This window comes from Periophthalmus magnuspinnatus, chromosome 7 (assembly GCF_009829125.3).
Source record: "Periophthalmus magnuspinnatus isolate fPerMag1 chromosome 7, fPerMag1.2.pri, whole genome shotgun sequence".
NCBI lineage: Eukaryota > Metazoa > Chordata > Actinopteri > Gobiiformes > Gobiidae > Periophthalmus > Periophthalmus magnuspinnatus.
In genome coordinates, this window is record NC_047132.1 from 9,338,528 (window position 1) to 9,363,844 (window position 25,317).

The following is a 25,317-nucleotide window of genomic DNA, read 5'->3' on the forward strand; positions in this document are numbered from 1 at the left end:
TCACGCTGGAGGTCTATGGAGACATGTTCAGCATTTACCATGGTAACACAATACCCACAAAACAGCAAACACAGCCTGATATGCTTTTTAGATTGTCTGAAAACCATAAACTGTATAAAGAAATGGACTAAATAAGTGTGACGTACCCATAGCGTTCAGCTTCAAATTCAAAGCTCATCGAGGCTAGCAGTTTTGGAGCCGAGTTCCATATTTTGGAATTCCGATCACGAGTATCAAACCTGTCGCTAGTGGGAACAACAGACACAATAGCAAAATAAAAATACCAAGATCATGTAGAGCGGGTTAATACAAACATTTTAAGACCAAAATGATGAGCCTGACAGCAGCAGTTATGGACAGAGGGGCGACAGTTCTTCAATGTAGAGTGAACTGGAGTCAAAGTCAATGAAACCGAACGTGCACCCATGCTCACTTCCTGTTTGGAACGAGGTGGCTAGCAGGTTAGCCATGCCCATTTATATATACAGTCTAAGCTGAAAACCCAAGAAAAATACTAAATGGATTTAAACAACACATTTTTAGGAACCTGTGATCAATACGACCATTCATTGTACTGTTAAGGTGTTTGATTTTCAACCAAAAAGGTGAGGGTGACTAACTTTTGACTAGCAAACTTGTAACTGTAGTGTTATTTGCAAGTTTATATCTCTAAACTCGATGTTCCTATCACCATGCTCCGGTGTGCCTTGGCCTTTGAGCTCTAATTGCTTGTGAAGGCTGAGCCCACTGCCAGACTGTAGTGTCGTCCAATTTGTACTAATTTTACTTTTCAGCGCTGTCTGGACACTGCCCAACAAGGGTAATCACAATGTGAACAAAAGCCCTATTCAACAGGACGTGCAGTGTGGCTTCACAGAGACTCCTGTCACTAAAGATCCACATGCCAATTTATAATATGCTACAAATACTGTGCCATTTTAAGATCAGGTATGCTAAAGCTACGGGACCTGTATAGACTATGTGCACTCGTGTCTTATTTGAAGTCTCTGTGATGCCCAGTTTTGGAAATAGACATGCTCCTCAACACAATTAAATGTACTTACCTGTAACTTGTACGTGATGAGACGTGCATCTCGCTCATCAGGTTTGTGAAGTTGTAGTGTATTGTTTTGTATCATAATTTTGTGTGTCGGAACATGGGCGACGTAAGCTTGTGGATTCAGTCTTGCTCGTACTGCTGACCACAAGGAGGATTCAAGTAGGACCCGGGAGAGGTTGTGAGATTAAACATGCATGGATGACATAAAAACCTCTTCAGGCATGTTTTTGGTGAGGGAACAATGTCATAACATGGTAGAAAGCAAACAACAAAGTTAAATCTGTCAACTGGACAAATCTTGTAGGAGTGAAGACGTTTCGTTGCTCATCCAAGCCGCTTCTTCAGTTCTGGAAACGTCTTCACTCCTACAAGATTTGTCCAGTTGACAGATTTAACTTTGTTGTTTGCTATGGATCAGACCTGGACGACTGAGGGTCTACACAGACAACATGGTAGAAAGCTCCAAAAAGTTGATTTTGCATAGTACCTCCTCTTTAATAGCAGTGCTGAAGCATGAGAGACATAGTACAGGAGGAAACCACCACAGACATTATTATTATTATTATTATTATTATTATTATTATTATTATTAAGTCTCTCCATGTTAATTACTATGAGCAAATCAAAACACAAAAATGGAGATATGCCTGGAAACACATTGTGCTCGCTAATTAACACGCTAATGAAATGTGAGAAAAAAACGGTTTTTGACACTTGAAGTTTCCCAGGCAACAGCGCGCTTCCCACAGTTCAGCTGCACTTTGTGATTCCTTTAATTAAATCTGTGAGGAGAGACCAGGTGAAACCTATAGATTTATCTCTAGGCAATTTCAGAGCTAACTGTTTTGTGAGTTTTAACCAGGATCCAAAAATCTTTAAAATATAAGTAGACAATTTCAGGAGCTGGCCTATATAATAATGTAAGCAAGCGAAGTTGTTAGGCCCAGCTAAAAAAAACCCAAAACAACTGTAGCTGATTTATTTCCATGTATTTGAGAATAAATTGTCTTGCCCCAGTACAGATATATTGTATAAGCAGCCACAGATAAAAATAAGTCTTCCGTGTACTGTCTACATTTAATTATAAAGTGTTTTCTTGTCCGGGAATCAGTAAGTGTGTGATTAGCATGCTTCTGTACTGTTGTTGTTAGCATTACCGCGACAGCAAAACTTACTCTGATCTCTGAAAGTTGTGAAGAGCACTAGGATGCTCCGTATGCATAAGGTAAGTGAGGAATAACTTTGGATCCGCCACCCGCTGATCTCCATGGACATGTTCTTGCTTTGCTTTCAATGTCACACAGTATGGCATTAAACATAACTTGGATTCATTACATTACCAGTGCTTTTATTGCTCAAATATCCCTTGAAAATGAAAGATGCATAGTCACTGAGCGGTGTCACCTTCTGGTAAAGCATAACGTCACTACAGTTATAAGCATAGACTGTTTATATAAATGGACACAGTTAACTCGCGAGCTACGACGTTACAAATAAGAAGTGATCATGGGTGCGCTTTCGGCTCGATCGATTCTGGCTCCAATTCACTTTCTATTGAAAAACTGTCACCCCTCTCTCCCTAACTGCTGCTGTCAGACTCGTTAATCCGTGCTACATGATCCTGGTGTTTTTAATTTCATTTTTTTGTCCATAAATCAAAATATGAACATTAATAACAGACAAATTAAGTGCCTTCTTTCCTAGCGTTAGCAACAGGTTTGATTGACAGCGTTGTAAACCAGCAGTGCCAGAGGGAAAGGCAGACTTCAGATTGGCTCTTTGGTTGCTATGATACTCGTGGTCACACTCCCTTAGTCCACGTCTTTATACAGTTACACAGTCCAACTTAAATTGACAATGGAAAACTTTGAAACTTTGGAATTGCAATGAAGCCACGATAGTTGCCCACATTAAATACGCATCAAAAGTTCTGTCTGCAATTGCCAAGTAAACTAATTTTCTTCTTTCTTTTCCTGCTGAAGTCATTTAGGGTAGAAAAAAGAAAAAGCAGAGCCACTTTTGCATAAATCGTTTAATCCAAAAACAAAATGATGTCACAAAACACATCACATCCCATGGAAGGAAACACAACCTAAAAGATCTAGTCCGTATGCTTGTTTTTCTTCACTTAGTTCTATGCTACTTAAATCATAATGAGCTCGTTAAATTGCATTATAATCTAGATGAAAACTGTCAGTCACCAGACCATTTTCTCAATTCTACAGACTACAAATACAAAATGTCCCATAGAAAATAGTAAAGTCAGTGCTATATCATTACAGCTGGAAGGGAAACGGGACAGTACAATATCGGGCAAAGTTACGAGGTGATTGATCCAACAGGTGTTTTGTACATAGAAAACAACACAAATTCAAGCACATATTGAAAAGTAATCAGCAAACAAAAGCTACAACAATATTTTTCAGAATGTCTTAAATTGAGCAGATGTCATAGTTCACGTTACACAGAACGCTTGGATTAAGCCAGTGTCGTCAGGGAAACAGTGGGAAGTGGACACAACATTGAATAAGGGTTAGCGCTGCTGTTAGCGACATTATCCTGACAAATCGACCGGTTAATTTGAGCAATGTAACTATTTTGGTCTTGTTTTAGCTTTGTCTAAAATGTTCCACAGTAGGGCATAAAGTGTACGTATCTCCATGGAGGCGTGAAGGTGACAGCACCAAGTCGCTCAAGGTATTTTTGAGCAGTAAAAACACCCGTAATGAAATGAATGGGAGTTTAATGGCGTATTGTGCAAGAACGTTTCCATGGAGACAAGCGGGTGATGGATCCTCCGAAAAGTTACGTGATGCAAAACACATCTCAATGACCAAAACCTTCTCACCACATAGCTCCATGTTCTTTTGTGGACTCTGTAGCACCTTAATCACAGCTCACTACTTCCAGGTCAGTGAGTGAACAAAAGTCTAAAGTTTCTGATAAAACTTGATCTCTGTCATAAATAATGATTCAAATTTGACCGGAACTAATAATAACCTTACGTGTTTTTGTCAAGCTGGATCTAATTTCATGTAAACGGACGGAACTCAGCTTTTTGTCTGAGATGTGGAAATTATCGGTCTTTTAACAGCTTGAGCTAAGGTCTGCAGCTAATGCTAACAACTTTACACAGAAGCAGTTTATTTAAAAGTGTTTTAATCATTATCAAGAATTAAGTGGATTAAAACAACACTTCTCTCTGCTTTTATGTCCATTTAAAGACTTGCCTCTGTCCAATGTTGTTTGTCTGACTCCTGCAATGCATTGTGGTCACTGTGGATACATTTTGAGTGCACTATTTTCTCACTGACTGGACATTTGGACACCACTAGCCAGACACTTAGTACCTAAGAAGTAGCTTATCACCACGTTTCAATGCATTCATGTGGGAAGTGAATAAATAAAACTGTAAAACAACTTGTAAATGTTCAATATAAAATGAATGCATTTTGATTTACTGTGTTATACTGAGCATTTAAACCTGTGTGAGTAATGGTTTTATTCTGGAGGAAGCGTCAGTGTAAATGAGCCTATTTTTACACGTTCGATCCGATGCTTTGATGGATTACGTCAAACCCACAGTATAATGCACTGACTCATTCGCACGGAAACAAAGTGCCAATTAGACAAATGCCACTGCTGTGCGGAGATTGACCTGGCGCTCCGCATTCAACGCACACCTCCCCTCCCCAAAACAACCACCGCACACACACACAACACACGGGTATGTAAAGCCTCATACTTCATTCAGAGCAAGTTCTTCTTTAGGCCGAACCAATCACAGACATTTTATGAAGAAATCCACGTACATTTCAAATTATAGCAGCTTGTAGTAGTTTGGTAGTGATTAACCGTCGTTACCATGGTGACTGACTCAGAGTTTCGGTTAACGCCGCTGTCATCTGCATTAGAAAACTGCGGTTCCCGATGGTAGCCGACGTCACCGTAAATGTCATCACAGCAAAGAGCCGTGGAGCCGTCAGTTGCTCCTATGGATGGCTGCAGATCAACATGACGATGCCAAATCCTACATGTATCATCGATTAAGAAAACAAAATTGGAGAATGAAGTACCGGTGGCGGGAAGAACGGGGATTGATCGGCAATATGGCGTTTTGAAAATAAGTGATTAAACATCGCTGAAACATGCATGAATCACTCCAAATACAACTTTGAGATGGTGAATGAGAAGGGGAAACAAGTATAACATGGATAAAAGCTCTGGAAATTAGATTTTGCAGAATAGGTCTGCTTTAAACTCATGGTTATTATTTTTCTGCTGTGTGTTTCCTTGCTCTCTTGTTGCTTGCTCTAGCTGTTAATCTCCTATCTACTAAATTAAAACGTGCTTCTACTACTAAAATGTATTTGTACAGCAGAAAAAAAGGCTTGTGGTTAGTCAGATACGTCATCTCCCCCCACATGTACAAGCATTCACTGGTGCAATCGTACCAAAACAAATGTCTGAAACAGATGCTAGCTAGCGTGTCTGCTCCATGCATCCCACAGGCTTCAATGACATTTTCACAGATGATGAAATACAACACATTTAAGACCCTTTAGTATTTGTCCAGATGCTCGTCCTGTTCTGTTGGAGGAGGTTTGAAATGTCCAGACCGGTGCCAAAACGTGTCTAATAAATCATGTTTAAAGGACTACAGTTGGCTGCTTTTATGGACAAAATCTGATTATTCAATAAACAGCACTCGAAGCAGTTACACGTGTAATAACTATGTCTTACCTGGCATTAATAAAGCATGAAGAAAGACTTAAGTCAGAATGAACAAGAGGGAACAAGGAATTTTACTGTTTTAGAAAACTGAGAAAAGCAGAACTAGTTAATTTAAAAAGTTTGCAGTAGTCCAAAGTTATTCCTCACTTACTTTACGCATTAAGAGCATCCTAATTACTCACCGCAATGAATTTATAAGCACTTTTCACAGTAACACTAACAACAACTAGCATGCTAACGTGCACTTACAAATTAAATGCAGAGAACACAACTTTGACATATTTTGATCTCAAGTGCTGCTTATGCTATATATCTGTACTGAGGCAAGGCATATTTTGTTCAAATGCATGGGAAAAATTGGACACCGTGCCTTTAATTAAGTTGTTTCTGAGCCTGAATCCTTTGTTCATAGTGAATTAAGTCTTTATTCATGCTTTATTGTGATAATTATATATAGTTATTTCAAAGTGTAAACTCACAAAGCAGGTATAATCTGTGAATGCCCTGATCTGATCATAAATTTGTGGCTTAAATTTTCCTTGCCTGAATGTTGGAACAAGTTGTGCTTTTAAATTTTAGAATGGCTTTTAACCAAACTACCCAAAAGTGTCCTCTAGACCACATATTATGATATAGCCTGATAATTAGCCTAACTAGTCATCCTAATGCTTTTTAATAATGAATTGTGTGTAAATTAATGTGATGTCAACGTTAGCATATTAGCTATTCCAACATGGGAATTGCGCATGGTCACATTTTTATGCATCGCTTTTCCGACTTCAACGGACTCAAAGCGCTTTACATCAAGAAACCACTCACCCATTCACACACACATTCATACACCAGTGTACACAGACACTGGGGACGAGGTCGGTTAAGTGTCTTGCCCAAGGACACAACGGCAGCTCTACCAACTGAGCTACTGTAAAAACATATTTCTCCATATGACAGAAATAAATACGTTTTTAGACAAAGTTTGTATCCGCAAATGTCAAATGTGTTATGCCCATTCGCTAACAGCAGGTAATGTTTTTCTATTTGTATTTTCATAGAGTGATAACTTGTAATTTGTGTTGTTGACAGCAAACTAAACAGACAGGTGCAGCGTATGGTGAAACTGGATGCGATTAACCAGCCAATTAAAATCAATAGCAGATACATACCTCTGTGTAAACTGGAGATAATCAAAATTAATAGCCCGCAGCACTTTGGGGAATTAATTAAGATGTTATGGCTTCTAGACAAGAGACGAGGGATGGAAATCAAAACTAATCAGATAATGTTTACATTTCAACATTGAATAAAAGTCTTTTGTTTAAGTTGGGGATTGTGTAGTTGATTAAAACATACGGTTATAGTCTTAAATTAATATATTACTTTTACTTATCTTGTGCCTATACCACAAAGTATATAGATTCAAAATGGCCACCCATACACAAATTATACACAAACACTAGACTGAAGGAGGGAGGGGCATATGGAGTGTGCGCACTGTACGAAAAGTCAATCAACTATTATAAAATCTGATCTTTGAGACAATGGGTTAAACATTACATTTTCACATCGATCACTGCAAAAACAATAGCTCAAAGAATTAGTTAAAATGACTTGAATTCACTCATTCAGTCACGGGGTTCATCTTCCGCCATTTTGAAAAATTGTTGCTATGGTAACTGTCTCATTCTGAAACCCATGGATAGAATTTACAACTAATAGATTTATTTAATGTTTAATATGAGATTTTTTAAATTTTTTAGGGTTAATATAGACAATACATTTCTCATTTCAAGCTATTTTCTTTGTCTGCTGGAATTAAATGTTGCCTTAAAATTGTAAATAAATAAATAAATGGAAATCACCAAGAAATCCAATAGTCTTCGCTAATGAGTTACTCAATTAAAATTAGCATTCTCAAGTCATTTTAGCTAATTACCAAACACATTTTTTGCAATGTAATAACAACAGTTTCCTTTTCACGTACATATCTTCACATGTTATGATGGATCAGAGAAAAATGCTACAAGATCATCACAAATAAAAAACAAAGCAGCTCATTTGCTCCTTGAATAACAACAATGTCCTTCGTGTGCTTTTCATCTCGGCTGCTGGAAAAAACAAAAACAAAATTGAATATTTTAAAATGTTCCTACAAATATGCAAGACGGTACATAACAGCTTGAGTGACTCTACAAGCAGAGCTGCAAAAAACGTAACACCGACACAAACGCATGACTTTTTACATCTAATAAAAATGCTACAATTAAAGCTGCAATGCGTAACTTTTTTGGAGGAGGGGGATTTTCTTCCGTTCATGGAGATGTTAAAACTGAAATATTCCACAGTATGTTTGCGTAATCCCTCAATTGTCCAAGTAGTGTCTATAGCAAACGAAAATTGAATTATGTCAATTTTGTTGCAGGGAATAGTATTAAATCTGTCTATCTCCATGGCAACAAACAGGTACTGCAACCTGACCGAGTTATAGGTCAGATCTGTGGAGAGGCGACCCTGCTCACAGTAAGAATCCATATTTTTCAAGGTAAATTTTAGCAATATAAACATTTGTAATTGAATGTACGCAAGGTAGATACAGTGTGGAGGGAAAAACATCTCCTTGGGGACAGACCTCTACTGGAAAAGTTACACAATGCACCTTTAACTAATTTTTTTTGTCAATACAGCACTGTTAGATTGAATGAGAGCTTTTCAGTTTGCTCTATATTCAAATTAGAACATTTTTTCTATAACATCGATGTGTCCTTGTTTCCCCTAACAAGGCTTCACCTGCTGCGGCATCCAGCTGAGTTCTTCAATTTAAAGTCTGCTCAGCTCAAAAGAGTTCAACATTTTGAAGTTTTCCCTCGTGGATACAAATTTTGCACCTTCCCAGCTCTATGTAGCATGTCTCGAGACTCCAAATATCCAGCCATTCAGTTTTCTGGAATGCCATACACCTTTAAATGTTTTCTTAAAAGCTCCCAAACTTTTTCAGAAACTTCCAAGTTGTTGCCATCTGAAAGCGGCAATGCTCTGTTGTCACAAACCTTTTTTTTTTTTCAATTTCGCTTCCTAACTTCCAGGATCAAAATGACTTAAACAACACATTCTAGGAGCGCTACGTAACGCCACACAGACTTCCATGGACAGACAGGTGGACTGGCGTGGTCCTAGCGATTCATTTGGAAGTGCTGCGGAGGGAGGAAGAGGAGGAGGAAGAGACACATTAGGGTTTGTGCGTCTCTTTAATCACACAGAGAGGAAGAGGATCTGCAGGAGGTAGAGCGCCCCCCCACTGGTCTGATGGGTCACAGGTGGCTCTGCTCAAGGGCTGGCAGGGGGTCGGGGCGAGGGGCATGATCCCTGGCTGTCGAAACTGGCCGTACGCGCCTTCCACTGTAAAAAATAACAAAGCAGAAAAACAAATCAAAACATATGTATCGTCATTTTGAGGAATGGGGTACAGAAATGTCAGTATTGTTTGATTTATTGGGCATTTCATTTATTTCAAATATTAAATATGGTACAGAAGATAGAATCCTGGTCCCTCTTCAATAAATGAAACATGAATTAATTACTATATGGAACTATATAACTCTGAATGTGTAGCCTCAGTTTAATTCTCTAATGAGTTTTCCTCAATTTGACAAAGCCATGAAAAATAAAATTGGAAATCCAAACTCTGCACATGAAGTAAATCAGACATTGCAGTAAATGGAAAATGGAAAGTTGCCGGGTCTGACGACTTTACAAGTTTACAAAGCCTATTCTATCTTGCTGACCCCAGTGTTAGTCAAAATGTATAATGAGTCCTTAAAAACGGCAAATTACCCCCAAACCAAACATCATTACTACAATAATCACATGAGACCAAACAGGGTTTGTTTCTGGGCGACTTTCATTTTTTAACACAAGACTTATTCTTAATATCATTTCCAGTCCATCCCGAACATCCCTGAAGTTATTATTACGCTTGAGGCTGAAAAAGCATTTGACGGGGCAGAATGGAAATGGCTGTATCTCATATTAGGAAAAAAATTGTTTGTTTGGGTTACACTTTTATATGCCTCTCCCACTGTTTCTGCCTCCAAAAACAACATCCATTCCCTACAATTTTCTCTTCAATGCTGGGCACAACAAGGGCGCCCTCACTCACCACTTTTGTTCAGTTTAGTAATTGAAATGAGCAATCTGGCTCCAAAGCCAAGAGGATGTGGCATCAGCGTTATGGTCAGATCCACAAACTTTGACTGTACAGATGACCTCCTTCATATGTCTACAAACCTAAGGCTCCATTCCCTCTACCTTATCAATGTTCAACCAGTTCGGTAAAATACCAACAACATGGCCAAAAATCTTTCTAAAAATCCGCTCCCCTTTAAAACAGCTGAGGGAGGTTTTAAATATTCAGTTTTTATTATGAACAGCATATTATTTGCAAAAAACTTTGAAACTCTAATGGATAGATGTAAAGCAGACCTTGCCAGATGGAATACACCGCCGCTTTCAATTGCAGGACGTGACAACTTAATCAAAGTGACACTCCTCCCAAAGTTTCTATAATTGTTCCAATATGTACCAATTTATGCTACAAAATCTTTCTTTGAAACATATACACAGATTTATATGGGTCCATAAACCACCTCGTGCCAGAAGAGCAGTACTGAAGTTTCCAAAATCAATGAAGTTCTGGTACTTCCTAATTTTTGTCATTATTACGGGAATCAAATGTCAGCACTGGACAAGCTTTACATTTGCTGACCCCAGCTTACTCTGGCTTCAAGCTGACACAGCATCATCCTCCTGTTCTCTGCATCCTGTGGTCTGAGCCCAGGTATCATCAATCAAACTGTGTAACACTTCAAACAATCCAGTAGTCACACATACAATTAAAACTTGGAAACAGTTCAGAAATGATTTTGACTAAAGCAAAGCCTCTCTTCAGACCTATTTTAAATAACCATGTATTTCAACCTGGCTCTGTCCCAGCATTGTGAAGTGGTCAGAAGACGACCTCTGCACATTAAAAGATCTATATGAAGGAAACGCTTTGTCCTCCTTCGAATTGTTGTGTACTAAATACAGTGAAATGGAAAATTTACAATTGCCCCAACCACCTCAGCTGTGCCAACTGAGCCAACCATCTCAACCAATCCAACTGCCTCAACCGTGTCAACCGCGTCAACCTCCCCAACCACCTCAATCGCCCCAAAGCCTCAACTGCCCCAACCGTGTCAACCGACCCAAACGCTCCAACTGCCCCAACTGCTCAACCACCTCAACTGCCTCAATCGCCCCTACCACCGACAACTGCCCAACCGCTTCAACCACCCCAACGCCTCAACTGCTCAAACCGCCACAACCACCGCCGACCGCCACAACCGTCTCAACCGCCAACCTGAAGCAGTACATTGGCGATGCTGTACGACCGCTATTATTGATTTATCTATTTAATTTGGGGCGGGGTGAGGGTTTTGTGACCTTTGTTGTTTTATGCTTCAGATATTTGTGCCTTGTTTTCATGTTTATTATTATTATCGTATTGTTTCCTGTTTTATTTTATTGGCCATAATAAAAAAAAAAAAAATCCTTTAGCTCAGATCCAACCATTAATCCGACCGTTACAGAACATGATTTTACAAGTATAATCTCTGACAGGGGATCATATACACATGTATTGGACATGTCCGACGCTTAATGGTCTAACATCTTTACAACTCTATCTAAGGTCCTCCAACTCCCTGTAAATACTAGCCCCTGACAGCTGCATTCGGCCTGTCCATAGCCTCATACGTGTCTGCAATGTCTAAACGTGTCATTGTCTTTACCACACGGCTAGACAGAAGCCTAATTCTACATAAATGGAAACTTAAAACACCTCCAATGCACGATAGTTGGCCACAAGAAATAGCAAAGTCTCTCCATTTAGAGAAAGTACATTCTGTAATTAAGGTTCCGCGGGACCTCTTTCTACACTATATTGGTGCAATTCAGTAAGAACTAATGGGAAAGAGTGAATGGGGAGAGAGAAACCGCAATCTTATCTTCATTTCAGTCATTTCCTCTGTTTAGTTTTTTCTTCTTTTTATCTCTCCACCCTTTTTCCTTCCTTTCCTCCTTTCCCATTTTTTATTTTATCATTATTACTTTTATTATTATTCCCCAGAACTGAAGAATGAGCAGCGAAACATCATTACTCCAGCAACTTATTGTCCAGTCCAGACAGATTTACATTTTTCTTTTATTATTTCTATTATTCTACGACTAAGCTAATATTTTCGTCGAGTAGAAGTACTGATATTTGCCAATTAATAAACTCAACATAAATAAGAATGAAAGGATTGAGAGGAGACTAAATCTGAGTTACACTTTTCAATCCTAAAGCCTCAAACCAGACTATAAACAAACTCAACTTCCAAGGTACGTACAGGTCCTAGGAAATAATACATCTTAAAACTACTGAATGAAAAAGTAATGGTATTGGCTCACAAACAAGCACCTTACATGTACTTTTACTTTAGAGTATAGATTGAACTGAAATGACTTATTTTTGCCTATAACGATTCTCACAATTACATTTATTTTTATTCTTTAGTTAGTTTTTTTTATTTTTTTATTACAGTATGTTGTGACCTAAATAGCCCATGAGCAATCAAGACTCCACCTTGGGAGTACAAAGGGACTGAGGATCCTACACACTCCGCTAGATCGTCCGTGTATCCTCCATGGTACAGTTCCGCTTGGCTCAGTCTAATTTTCGTGATTATGGTCACAGTACTCAGTTGTTTTTTTCTAATTTTTTCACCAGATCCCGCTCCTTGGAACTACCCTGCACCTCCGCCTCCGACCCAGCTTTCCACAACCGGTACGAACACCTCCCCCTCCAACCCAGCATCCTACAACCGGTTGAAGACGTCAGACGACCCAGTTCTCTACTATCTCCTCCGTCAACCAACATTCAAATTTCCTTGTTTGCAATAAACTCTGTCAAACTTTTACCCCGAGTCTGTATCTTTGAACCTCCGGAAGTTACGACACTGTACTTTCCTTAAGTAGATTTTGAAGTGGATACTTTTTACTTCACTACATTTGAGTGCAGGTATCCGTTTTGAACAGAACTGAAAACTAAAAGCATTTTTTATTATTGTTCAAGACCTGCTGAAAAGTCTGAGGGGTTTAGTTTTAACACATTTGTAATTGTGAAGGAAGTGAATGCAGACCAAGAAATTTTATCTGATCAGATGAGTGAAGGTACAGACAGCAAACACATGCGTTAAATCAAAAAGAAGCCTTTCCAGTACCGATACCCTGAGAAAGGTACTACAGAAGGCTGATCCTATAAGACGTTAAACTAACTTTACACACTGTGCGTACAAGGTCATAAATGGGTAGACCGTTAATTACCAGAGGGTAGAATATGCCACTGAAAAGAATGCTCGCAGTCACTGAAAAGATGGATTGCAAAGGCCTCTTGTTACAGGAGATGAATACCAGTATCATGTAACGGCAGTAACAGGCCAGTGGAGATATCTTAAAATAAGCATGAGTAGCATTCTTACTGAGAAACAAATTCATCTCAATGTTTAAGACATGCGGTATTCAACACAAGGTTTATGAGTAAAATAATAAAACATCAATAATTGCTTTCAACATTCAGCCAGATTCAATTATTTCTGTTAAACAAAATTCAGCACAAATCTTTATCAAATTCACTACATTTGAAGCTTTACTGGATCTCAAAACCTGCACGAAATACTTTTACTTTTTGTCTTTACGCACATTTTTAAAGGCGTACTCTTACTTAAGTAGATTTTTTCACGTGATACTTTTACTTAAATAACAATATTGAGTACTCCTCCCACCACCACAGGTATGTTATTATTTTTTCCTCGTATCAAACATCTAACTCTCTGTGTAGTTTTTTGCATTTTTAATTTGCCTGCAATGAGCCCCGGTGATTCATGGGGATTATCTACTGCTATTTTATATTCTGAACAATACCATTTCAAATTGTCTGCCTGGAAATTGCATATTGTTAACTCAATCTAAGAAAGCATTACCAGCTAATCCTGAATCTAAACCATGCCTGGAATAACATGACCTCACCTCCTTCTCCGACTTCTTGGACTCCAGCAGGGGGTGCCAGTGAGCGATGGGCTTGCGCGGGTACGCTAGCATCTCGTTCCAATGGTCGCGTCCCAGTCCTTCCGCGTGGCAGCCGACCCTCATCACGCCAATGATCTCGTTATGACCTACCCTAGAGGACAGAGGGGGCATTACACATCACTCAGACTGGACTAAGATCACATGACAGGCCAAATCAGGAGTGGAGCTGTAATCCAAAGAGACAAGTGCATGAAGATGGTCTGTCCAGAGAAACATCAATCTAACATGTTTCAATCACAACACATTGATTTTGACCAGCGGCTAAACCTGTTATTAATATATTGATTTCAAGGCAACTCTGAATTAGAGAAACACACTGGTAATTAATCATACGTTTTGAAAAATAACTGAATGACAGTGTGTGACATTTTAAAGGGTTATATTAAGTCAAATAGTCTTGATCCATCCAAGTCTTATTGCTTTGCTGGGAATGTGTGCCCCACAATATGGCATTATATACATCCATGGAGACAAGCTGGTCGGCAGGGTAAGTTACAAGCCATATCTGTGGAGAGGTGGGGTCTTACTGAGAGTAAGAATGAATGTTTTTAAGGGATTTCTGAGCTGTAAAAAGCAAGATAGGTACGTTTAAAGGTACTATATTATATACAATTGAGCTTTAAGTCATGTTATAATGTTGTTACCTCCTCAAAAACAGTCTGTCTACATCTCCAAAGCTCAAAATGATCTGTTCTACACTGTGATGTCATGAAGTGGTAGTTTTCAAGTAATAGCTACCTTATGCTGTTTGTTTTTTGTTTAGTAGAGATTGGCAATTCCAGTGTTTTCTGTTTGAGAGAAGAACTTAGCCAACGTGTGAATGAAACAAAACACAACTCCAGGTCTGTTTGTGATGAGGAAACAACATTATAACATAGATCAGAAAATAGCGTGATGTGGACCTTTTAATGTCATACTATGAAACATTCCAGGTGAAGCAATAACATCTCCTAGGCTTATAGAAAACTTACGTGTGCACCTGAGTAGTATTGTTGCCAATTATAGATGATGAGATTTTCAATTTGGTTTTAATATAATCCTAAAATGTCAAACTAAATGTGTAGGTTTTTAATCAACTGGCAAATCAATCGTTCAAAAATAATACAAAAATGTCTAAATTATTCCTAATTATCTATCAATTTTTCAACCGCAAATTCTGAATTCAAACCATTTTCACTCGACTTGATTTTTTCAGTGCATTCTGGGACATAACCACAAAATAAGATGCTGCAAACGAACCCTTAGACTGGACACGCTCAGAACATTATTGAAGTATATTGACGTTATGACAATGACATAGATTTTGGCCTGAGGCGTCTGTGTTATAAATATAATGGTGTAAAAAACAACCTTGGATCAGCTCAGCAGCAGTGATCACTACAGTAGAGGTTCTCAAACTGTGGTACATGGGCTCCTTTTGGCTGCACGAAGGAGGTTGTGAGTTTTGTTTCATTCCAGATTGATTCTAAATGAAGAATTAGCCATTTTATGTTTAGAAATGGCAACGTAAGTAAATAAATACAATAGGGATTTTGTATATCTTACTGAAAATTGGCGCAAAAATACATGAACATTAAAGGGCCTGTACACATATTAATTTAAGCTACATGGGGAAAAAAATTGTTTGTCTTGCCCCCAATGCCTTATGTATTTTTTTCACCTTGCAGTATTTCTATCAGTGTTGTCACGATGCAAAATATTTAAACTCTTTGTACTCAATACGATTATGATACCACAATGTATTAAAAAACACTTTCTTTAGACAATAGAATGTGATTTTCAGCATTAAATGAATTAATTAAATGATTGGAGTGAAACAAAACAGAACTCCAGGTATGTTTTTGATAACTTAGATCAGAAAATAGTGTATTAGGAGCAATTTAAATCACACAGCTTTTTTGTATATTACCATGTGGCGTTATATCTGTGTAATCTTCTGCCATCCAGTAGGTTCCATAGTGGTCCATGGGTGTATACTAGTCTATGTGTCTTATACTTGTTCAGAAACAGCTCGTTCTAAACAGGATTATTCTAAGACTATTCGGGTTCATTTCTGTTCCGGGAATGAGACTTTGTTAGTATCAATACCTGCTCAAATGAGTATGAAGTTTCGTTTTATCAATTAGTATGTTATTTTTGATACTTTTGACAGCTTGAGTTTTTCTGCATGTTTGTGTATTACTCACAGGTCGTAGTCCATGACAGAGATATGGAGGCTCACGTGGTCCATACTGTCCGGGGGGATGTCAAAGATTATGGCCTCGTTGTATGTCGGGTTCAGCGTGTTCTTCTTGATACTCGTCTTCTTCTTTTTCAAACGCCGTCCGTCACAAATGAGCGATACCTTCACATATGGATCTGAACAGTGGACAAAGAAACACATCGATCAAAAAAAAAACATAACAATGTAGCAATTTATGTATAGATAAGTTCAAATAAGGTGAATTATGAATACTTGACTTGAGCATGTAATTTTCTTTTGTTAGGTGCAGTAAAAGTTGTTCTAACAGGAGGTTTTACTTGAAGATATCATTTAGTCAAGTTATTTTAACATATCTAGAACTCACTTTTTGTAGTGAAAAGAATGGCATAATTTTAAATCAGTGGTGGAAGAAGTACTCAGTTTTGGTACCTGAGTAAAAGTATCACATAAAAATATCTAGTAAAGGTTATAAAGTACCCATTTAAAAATGTACTGAAAGAGTACAAAGTAAAAGTATTTTGCTCAGATTCTGAGATCTAATAAAGCTTCAAATGTAGTGTTTTTTTAATAAAGATTTGTGCTGAATGTTGTTCAACAGAAACAACTGAATCGTAGTTTTTATTCAGACTGTTCTTTGTTTATTAGGCCTAAGCGCCAGAAGCTGGCAAAGGGCCTATTAGTATAGCAAAGTGATGATAATATTAGCCAGTACGTGGATTGATGGGAAGTGAAGTGCTCGCACAGACGTTCACCAAGACGTAGGAATTTGCAAGTGCTTTCTGATAATGTATAGTTTTGTTTTTTTGTTTTGTTTTTTTATCTAAAAACTAAAAAGACATTATTAAAATAATTTGTAAACACTTTATGGTCTTTGGCAGCATCACCACACACCGTCTCGTAGTGTAGGCGAAGCCCGGGTCATAACACGGACCCCCACTATCCACCACATCACCCCCGCCCTACAACAACTCCACTGGCTCCCCATAAAACAGAGAATTAACTTCAAAATACTAATTACCACCTTCAAAGCAATACATGACAATACAACAATGAAAACTGTCCGGCTTTCGAAATGTTGGACATGAGCCTACACGACATGATGACCCAACGGCAGGTTACCTTAAATCTGAGTGAGATAAGACCAATCGCTCAGCAACTTCTGGTGGCTTTTGAAGGTCTCAAAGAGTTGGGGGTAGTGCACACAGACCTCAAACTTGACAACGTGATGCTTGTCAATCAAAAACATTACCCATTTAAAGTCTAACTGATTGACTTTGGTGTAGCCTACCTAAAATCAGAGCTGAAACAGGGAATGCAGGTGCAGCCCAGTGCCTACCAGGCTCCAGAGGTTAGCCTTGGTCTACCTCTGTCTGAAGCCATAGACATGTGGTCTCTGGGCTGTGTTCTAGTCCATCTGTACCTGGGTGTCCACCCCTTCTTTGGCACACCTTATGAAAACCAGATGACCATTATTGATGCACTGGGTTTTCCTCCAAATGACATTTTGAACCAGGGCATATTTACAAAGAAATTCTATACCCAGGAGGAGGATGGCCAGTGGCAACTGAAGACCCCAGAAGAGATCCAAAAAGAAACAGGTTTGGAGCCACTCGACAGCCTAGGTCCACTGCAAGGTTTTGATTTAGAACAAGCAATCCGATCCTACCCACCAATAATCGAGAACCCAGAATTCAAAGACAGGCTCACCTTTGTTTTAGAGATTCTGGATCCATTTACAAAGGCTCACAAACAATAATACTGTCGGTTTAACATAACCCAAGCCAACAACTAGGACCTCCAAGGGGTCCTAAGGTGGTGGTCCCAGCTCCCACCTGAGCACGCTTTTGTTGTGCTTTTAGGCAAGATACAACACCCACCTTGCCTATGTATATAAACCCCTAGCAAAGTAGTCTAATAGATAGTTGTGGTTAGATAGCAAAATGGAATTATTCCACCGGTATTTTTTCAAAGCATTATGATTTAATGTTTAATTCTAGGGAAATCAAAAACACAATTGTAATTATTTCACTGGGGTAGTCAAAAACATACCTCTCTCACACACACACCTCCCACACACACTTCATAAAAATAAATAAATAAATAAAAATAAGCAAATCTTTGTCTCTTATTTCAGTATTCACAGACTACACTTAATTTAATTTGCATTCTAGTATGTCAGTGTCCCTTTGGATCAGGTCTATGACATTTTTGGAAGTAACCATACACTATAAATTGTTGTTGGCAACATAATGTCTTGTAGTCACTTGGAATTTTGCAGCCTGTGATTATATTTTGTTTGCTTTACTTTTCAGTCCAATAAAAAAAATAAATAAAATTTTATATATATATATATATATATATATATATATATATATATATATATATATATATAATTTTATTTAATTTATAACTATTTATTAGTTTATAATTGTTACCCTTCTCAGAATTACTGAATTTCACTTTTTATTGATAAGAAACAAAATGAGAGAAAATTCTATGGTCGTCATGGCAACGTCGTCAGGCAACGTCGTCATGGCAACGTCGTCATGACAACGTCTTTATGACAGTCAAAGCGTGAATGTTGCTTTGAGTTATTTTTCTGTAAGGGTGGAACAGCAGCAGGTTTTGATCATTCAATAGCTGACACACTTGTGGACAGACGTAAACAGAGAAGCAGAAGTCTCCAACTGTTAATACTTTTAGGTGAACACTACCGATACTTAAAACTTAGTATCAACATTATTGATAATAACAAACTTAACACAATGGGAAGAAGAAACAACCAGAAAAGATCTAGAGTTATGGTGATCAGTGAGAACCATACGTCTAAACAGCTCGTTGAGGCTGCTTTAGGCCATTGTCCTGAAACAACGGGTGAAGGCCTACAGACAAGTCTAGATTCTGTGCAGGTTCTTCAACCTGAAATAAACAATCATCAGGAGAGCACGACCCAGTCTTCACAAGCTGTGGACATGGGTCCAAATGTGGGCAGTTGTGCCGAAGATGAGGGATGGGAGACTGTCCAAAAAAAGAGACGCAACAAGAAAAGGCTGGAGAACACTGAACCAGCCCAGGCATCTCCAGCTCCCAGGGGACCTTCATCTAACCAAAGACCCAGGAATGCGCGTCATCCTTTCACCAGCAAAAGGGGCAGGCCTGGGCAGAATCCTAAAAGCCAGAACCAGGAAAGCATTGTGAGGACACAGTCATATTCCCGGCCTAACATGAGAGACGAGGCTGGTGTCAACAACCCCAATGCTGAACGGAGGTATGCCAAGAAACCCTGTTATAAGAACAATGGAGCAGACACATCTCCAGCTCCTAAAAACTGGATCCCAAGAGAAGAAAGAAGGCCTTTCAACACTGGACAGGGAACAGAAAGAACAACCAGTGACAACGCCGGCAGACCTAGTCATAAAACCAACAGACAGACATCCCAACCTCCGAAAAAATTGAGAAAAAATAATAAGAGAGGTGATCAAACCAGATCAGATAGGGAGGAACCAAAACCCAACAAGGCACAGAACAAAACAGCACAAGATTCACAGGAGAAAGAAAAGCCTGAGTTTGTGCCGGCTCCTCCACCCAAAGAAAATGCCTGGTTTAGGAGGGTTGAAAAAACATGGGAGGAAAATGCGCCGAGGAGGGCTCCAGAGGAGGTTATAAATGTTCAGAAAAACTGGTGGAAACCCCCTCAGCCAATTGAGGTGTATCCTTCGGAACCACCTAAAGAACAGAGACCACCAAGACGTCTTCCAAGAACGGCAGCAAAGCCCGAGGTTATTGAGGTGTATCCTTCTGACCCACCAAAAGAACAGAGGCCACCCAGGCGTCTTCCGAGGAGGGAAGGGTACCACAAGACCTCCATAGAAGACGATCATCAGTCGCCCAGTGTTCAGACACCTCAAGCAACCCAGGTCCCAACTCCAAAGAATGAGCCTGAGCTTCCTTCCAGCTGCCTGATTGAGAATGAACAAGGTGCTTACAACACAGCCAAAGATGGAGGTTGGACAAATGTCACTGCAGAGACACAAACTCCTAAAAAGAAAAAACGTAACAGGAGAATGAAAGAAACTTTGCGGTTACAAGCTTGCCTAATTCGTCACCAGGCCCTCAACACAAGCTCCAGTTTGGTCACAGAGGAGGAACCAGTAAAACCTTCAACATCTGAGCCAGAAGACACTAAACCAAGCGTTCGGTTCTACGCTGTAATACCAGACGAACCAGAGGTGGCCACCATGAGACCCGCAAGAGGTCAGCAAAATGGAACCAAGCTGACAGAAAAAAAGAAAAGTATAAGCAAGGCCACAGACCGCTTTTGGTTTGATATGCCAGATGATGAATCTGATGACGATGTACTCGACTTCGGGCATCTCATCTAGATTCACCCCAGGCTCAAACGCCCCCCTCCTCTCCCCTCCCCCTCCCCTCCCATCTCCTCTCTCTCCCCACTAACCCTCTCCCCAAACAATAAATCCCCCACCCCCACCCCCCAAAAAAATAAAAAAAATAAATAAAATAAATAAATAAAAATTTTGTGGAGTTTTTTTTTTTTTTATGTACTACTATGTATTACTCTTCCTGTTCCAACTCAAAGTCTATCCTTATGTAACTTTGTAATTAAATGCTGTTGTGGGCAGTTGTAGGCCTGCAAGAATACTGTAGTTTATAACTCTCCATCAGGTGTGACTGCAGAATACTTTTTTTCAGAGTATAAAGGTGTGTATAATTAATCCAAAGTCACATTTTAGTGACCAAATTCTGTCCTTTATGTTAGTCTATGTTATTTTATTTGTTTGTTTATCAGGGACAAAGCACATAAAACAATACAAGGTAACCAAGGATAAAGCAATTACACTTTGTTTAGGTTTTCATTTAAATAAATCAATGTTTTATTATAACTATATTTATTAGGAAAAAGAAAACAAATCCACCAAGTTTACAATTGTTACCCTTCTCAGAATTACTGCATTTCACTTTTTATTGATAATAAACTAAACAAGAGAAAACTCCATGGTTGCCATGGCAACATCATCATGACAGAAGTGGAATGTTGCTTTGATGAACTCGAAGACGATGAAATCTACTTTGGGCAGCTCATCTAGATACACCCCAGGACCCCATCACCAGCTAATTAAAGCTAAATTAAACTCTACTGTTGACTCAGTTGAACAATATAAACATCAATGCAGCAATGAAATATAGTTCAGTTGTGTGTTCAGTTGGGTTTTCTTACACTGGTCTTTCACAAACCTGTCTAAACTCATTTCCCATTAGAGTTGGCCTATACCAGCAAAAAATAAAAATAAAAAATTCCCCCACAAAAATGAATCTTTTTGTGTTTTATAAAAGAGTTGTCACTTCCAAGAGTTGTCTACATTCACCACCAAGAAGAGGAGCACCCCTGAGACACCGATCATGGGGAGAGAAATGACAGGACTGAGGCCAGGATCTCTAAAACAAACAATAATACTGTCGGTTTAACATAACCCAAGCCAACAACTAGGACCTCTTGGAGGTCCTAGTCACTGGATTGGGTTTAACATAATCCAGGCCAACAACTAGGACCTCCAAGGGGTCCTAAGGTGGTGGTCCCAGCTCCCACCTGAGCACGCTTTTGTTGTGCTTTTAGGCAAAACACAACACCCACCTTGCCTATGTATATAAACCCCTAGCCACATAGTCTAACAGATAGTTGTGGTTAGATAGCAAAATGTAATTATTCCACCGGTGTTTTTTCAAAGCATTAGGATTTAATGTTTAATTCTAGGGAAATCAAAAACACAATTGTAATTATTTCACTGGTATTTTTTTCTCTGCTTTAGAATTTAATGCTAGAATTCTAGGGTAGTCAAAAACATACCTCTCACACACACACACACCTCCCACACACACTTCATAAAAAAAATTAATAAATAAAAATAAGCAAATCTTTGTCTCTTATTTCAGTATTCACAGACTACACTTAATTTAATTTGCATTCTAGTATGTCAGTGTCCCTTTAGATCAGGTCTATGACATTTTTGGAAGTAACCATACACTATAAATTGTTGTTGGCAACGTAATGTCTTTTGCAGTCACTTGGAATTTTGCAGCCTGTGATTATATTTTGTTTGCTTTACTTTTCAGTCCAGTAAAAAAATTAAATAAAATTATGTATGTATGTATATATGTATGTATATAAATAATTTTATTTAATTTATAACTATTTATTAGTTTATAATTGTTACCCTTCTCAGAATTACTGATTTTCACTTTTTATTGATAAGAAACAAAATGAGAGAAAATTCTATGGTCGTCATGGCAACGTCGTCATGGCAACGTCGTCATGGCAACGTCTTTATGACAGTCAACGTGTGAATGTTGCTTTGAGTTATTTTTCTGTAAGGGTGGAACAGCAGCAGGTTTTGATCATTCAATAGCTGACACACTTGTGGACAGACGCAAACAGAGAAGCAGAAGTCTCCAACTGTTAATACTTTTAGGTGAACACTACCGATACTTAAAACTTAGTATCAACATTATTGATAATAACAAACTTAACACAATGGGAAGAAGAAACAACCAGAAAAGATCTAGAGTTATGGTGATCAGTGAGAACCATACGTCTAAACAGCTCGTTGAGGCTGCTTTAGGCCATTGTCCTGAAACAACGGGTGAAGGCCTACAGACAAGTCTAGATTCTGTGCAGGTTCTTCAACCTGAAATAAACAATCATCAGGAGAGCACGACCCAGTCTTCACAAGCTGTGGACATGGGTCCAAATGTGGGCAGTTGTGCCGAAGATGAGGGATGGGAGACTGTCCAAAAAAAGAGACGCAACAAGAAAAGGCTGGAGAACACTGAACCAGCCCAGGCATCTCCAGCTCCCAGGGGACCTTCATCTAACCAAAGACCCAGGAATGCGCGTCATCCTTTCACCAGCAAAAGGGGCAGGCCTGGGCAGAATCCTAAAAGCCAGAACCAGGAAAGCATTGTGAGGACACAGTCATATTCCCGGCCTAACATGAGAGACGAGGCTGGTGTCAACAACCCCAATGCTGAACGGAGGTATGCCAAGAAACCCTGTTATAAGAACAATGGAGCAGACACATCTCCAGCTCCTAAAAACTGGATCCCAAGAGAAGAAAGAAGGCCTTTCAACACTGGACAGGGAACAGAAAGAACAACCAGTGACAACGCCGGCAGACCTAGTCATAAAACCAACAGACAGACATCCCAACCTCCGAAAAAATTGAGAAAAAATAATAAGAGAGGTGATCAAACCAGATCAGATAGGGAGGAACCAAAACCCAACAAGGCACAGAACAAAACAGCACAAGATTCACAGGAGAAAGAAAAGCCTGAGTTTGTGCCGGCTCCTCCACCCAAAGAAAATGCCTGGTTTAGGAGGGTTGAAAAAACATGGGAGGAAAATGCGCCGAGGAGGGCTCCAGAGGAGGTTATAAATGTTCAGAAAAACTGGTGGAAACCCCCTCAGCCAATTGAGGTGTATCCTTCGGAACCACCTAAAGAACAGAGACCACCAAGACGTCTTCCAAGAACGGCAGCAAAGCCCGAGGTTATTGAGGTGTATCCTTCTGACCCACCAAAAGAACAGAGGCCACCCAGGCGTCTTCCGAGGAGGGAAGGGTACCACAAGACCTCCATAGAAGACGATCATCAGTCGCCCAGTGTTCAGACACCTCAAGCAACCCAGGTCCCAACTCCAAAGAATGAGCCTGAGCTTCCTTCCAGCTGCCTGATTGAGAATGAACAAGGTGCTTACAACACAGCCAAAGATGGAGGTTGGACAAATGTCACTGCAGAGACACAAACTCCTAAAAAGAAAAAACGTAACAGGAGAATGAAAGAAACTTTGCGGTTACAAGCTTGCCTAATTCGTCACCAGGCCCTCAACACAAGCTCCAGTTTGGTCACAGAGGAGGAACCAGTAAAACCTTCAACATCTGAGCCAGAAGACACTAAACCAAGCGTTCGGTTCTACGCTGTAATACCAGACGAACCAGAGGTGGCCACCATGAGACCCGCAAGAGGTCAGCAAAATGGAACCAAGCTGACAGAAAAAAAGAAAAGTATAAGCAAGGCCACAGACCGCTTTTGGTTTGATATGCCAGATGATGAATCTGATGACGATGTACTCGACTTCGGGCATCTCATCTAGATTCACCCCAGGCTCAAACGCCCCCCTCCTCTCCCCTCCCCCTCCCCTCCCATCTCCTCTCTCTCCCCACTAACCCTCTCCCCAAACAATAAATCCCACACACACACACTCCCCCACCCCCACCCCCCAAAAAAATAAAAAAATAAATAAAATAAATAAATAAAAATTTTGTGGAGTTTTTTTTTTTTATGTACTACTATGTATTACTCTTCCTGTTCCAACTCAAAGTCTATCCTTATGTAACTTTGTAATTAAATGCTGTTGTGGGCAGTTGTAGGCCTGCAAGAATACTGTAGTTTATAACTCTCCATCAGGTGTGACTGCAGAATACTTTTTTTCAGAGTATAAAGGTGTGTATAATTAATCCAAAGTCACATTTTAGTGACCAAATTCTGTCCTATATGTTAGTCTATGTTATTTTATTTGTTTGTTTATCAGGGACAAAGCACATAAAACAATACAAGGTAACCAAGGATAAAGCAATTACACTTTGTTTAGGTTTTCATTTAAATAAATCAATGTTTTATTATAACTATATTTATTAGGAAAAAGAAAACAAATCCACCAAGTTTACAATTGTTACCCTTCTCAGAATTACTGCATTTCACTTTTTATTGATAATAAACTAAACAAGAGAAAACTCCATGGTTGTCATGGCAACATCATCATGACAGAAGTGGAATGTTGCTTTGATGAACTCGAAGACGATGAAATCTACTTTGGGCAGCTCATCTAGATACACCCCAGGACCCCATCACCAGCTAATTAAAGCTAAATTAAACTCTACTGTTGACTCAGTTGAACAATATAAACATCAATGCAGCAATGAAATATAGTTCAGTTGTGTGTTCAGTTGGGTTTTCTTACACTGGTCTTTCACAAACCTGTCTAAACTCATTTCCCATTAGAGTTGGCCTATACCAGCAAAAAATAAAAATAAAAAATTCCCCCACAAAAATGAATCTTTTTGTGTTTTATAAAAGAGTTGTCACT

The 25,317-nt window shown here is 39.1% G+C and overlaps 1 protein-coding gene across 2 annotated transcripts in view; it reads right to left on the reverse strand.

The window, feature by feature from the left end:
- Positions 1 to 9,109: 9,109 nt before the first annotated feature.
- The window catches only part of syt6a (synaptotagmin VIa), a 169,817-nt gene continuing 153,609 nt past the window's right edge, over positions 9,110 to 25,317 (reverse strand). For both annotated transcript variants that reach the window (XM_055223118.1, XM_033969548.2), the window contains exons 6-8: positions 16,144 to 16,315; positions 13,898 to 14,048; positions 9,110 to 9,187 (exon numbers count right to left, since the gene is read on the reverse strand). In XM_055223118.1, coding sequence (XP_055079093.1) covers positions 9,116 to 9,187; positions 13,898 to 14,048; positions 16,144 to 16,315 — 395 coding nt within the window. In that variant the 3' untranslated portion in view covers positions 9,110 to 9,115. The remainder of the gene's footprint in view (positions 9,188 to 13,897; positions 14,049 to 16,143; positions 16,316 to 25,317) is intronic.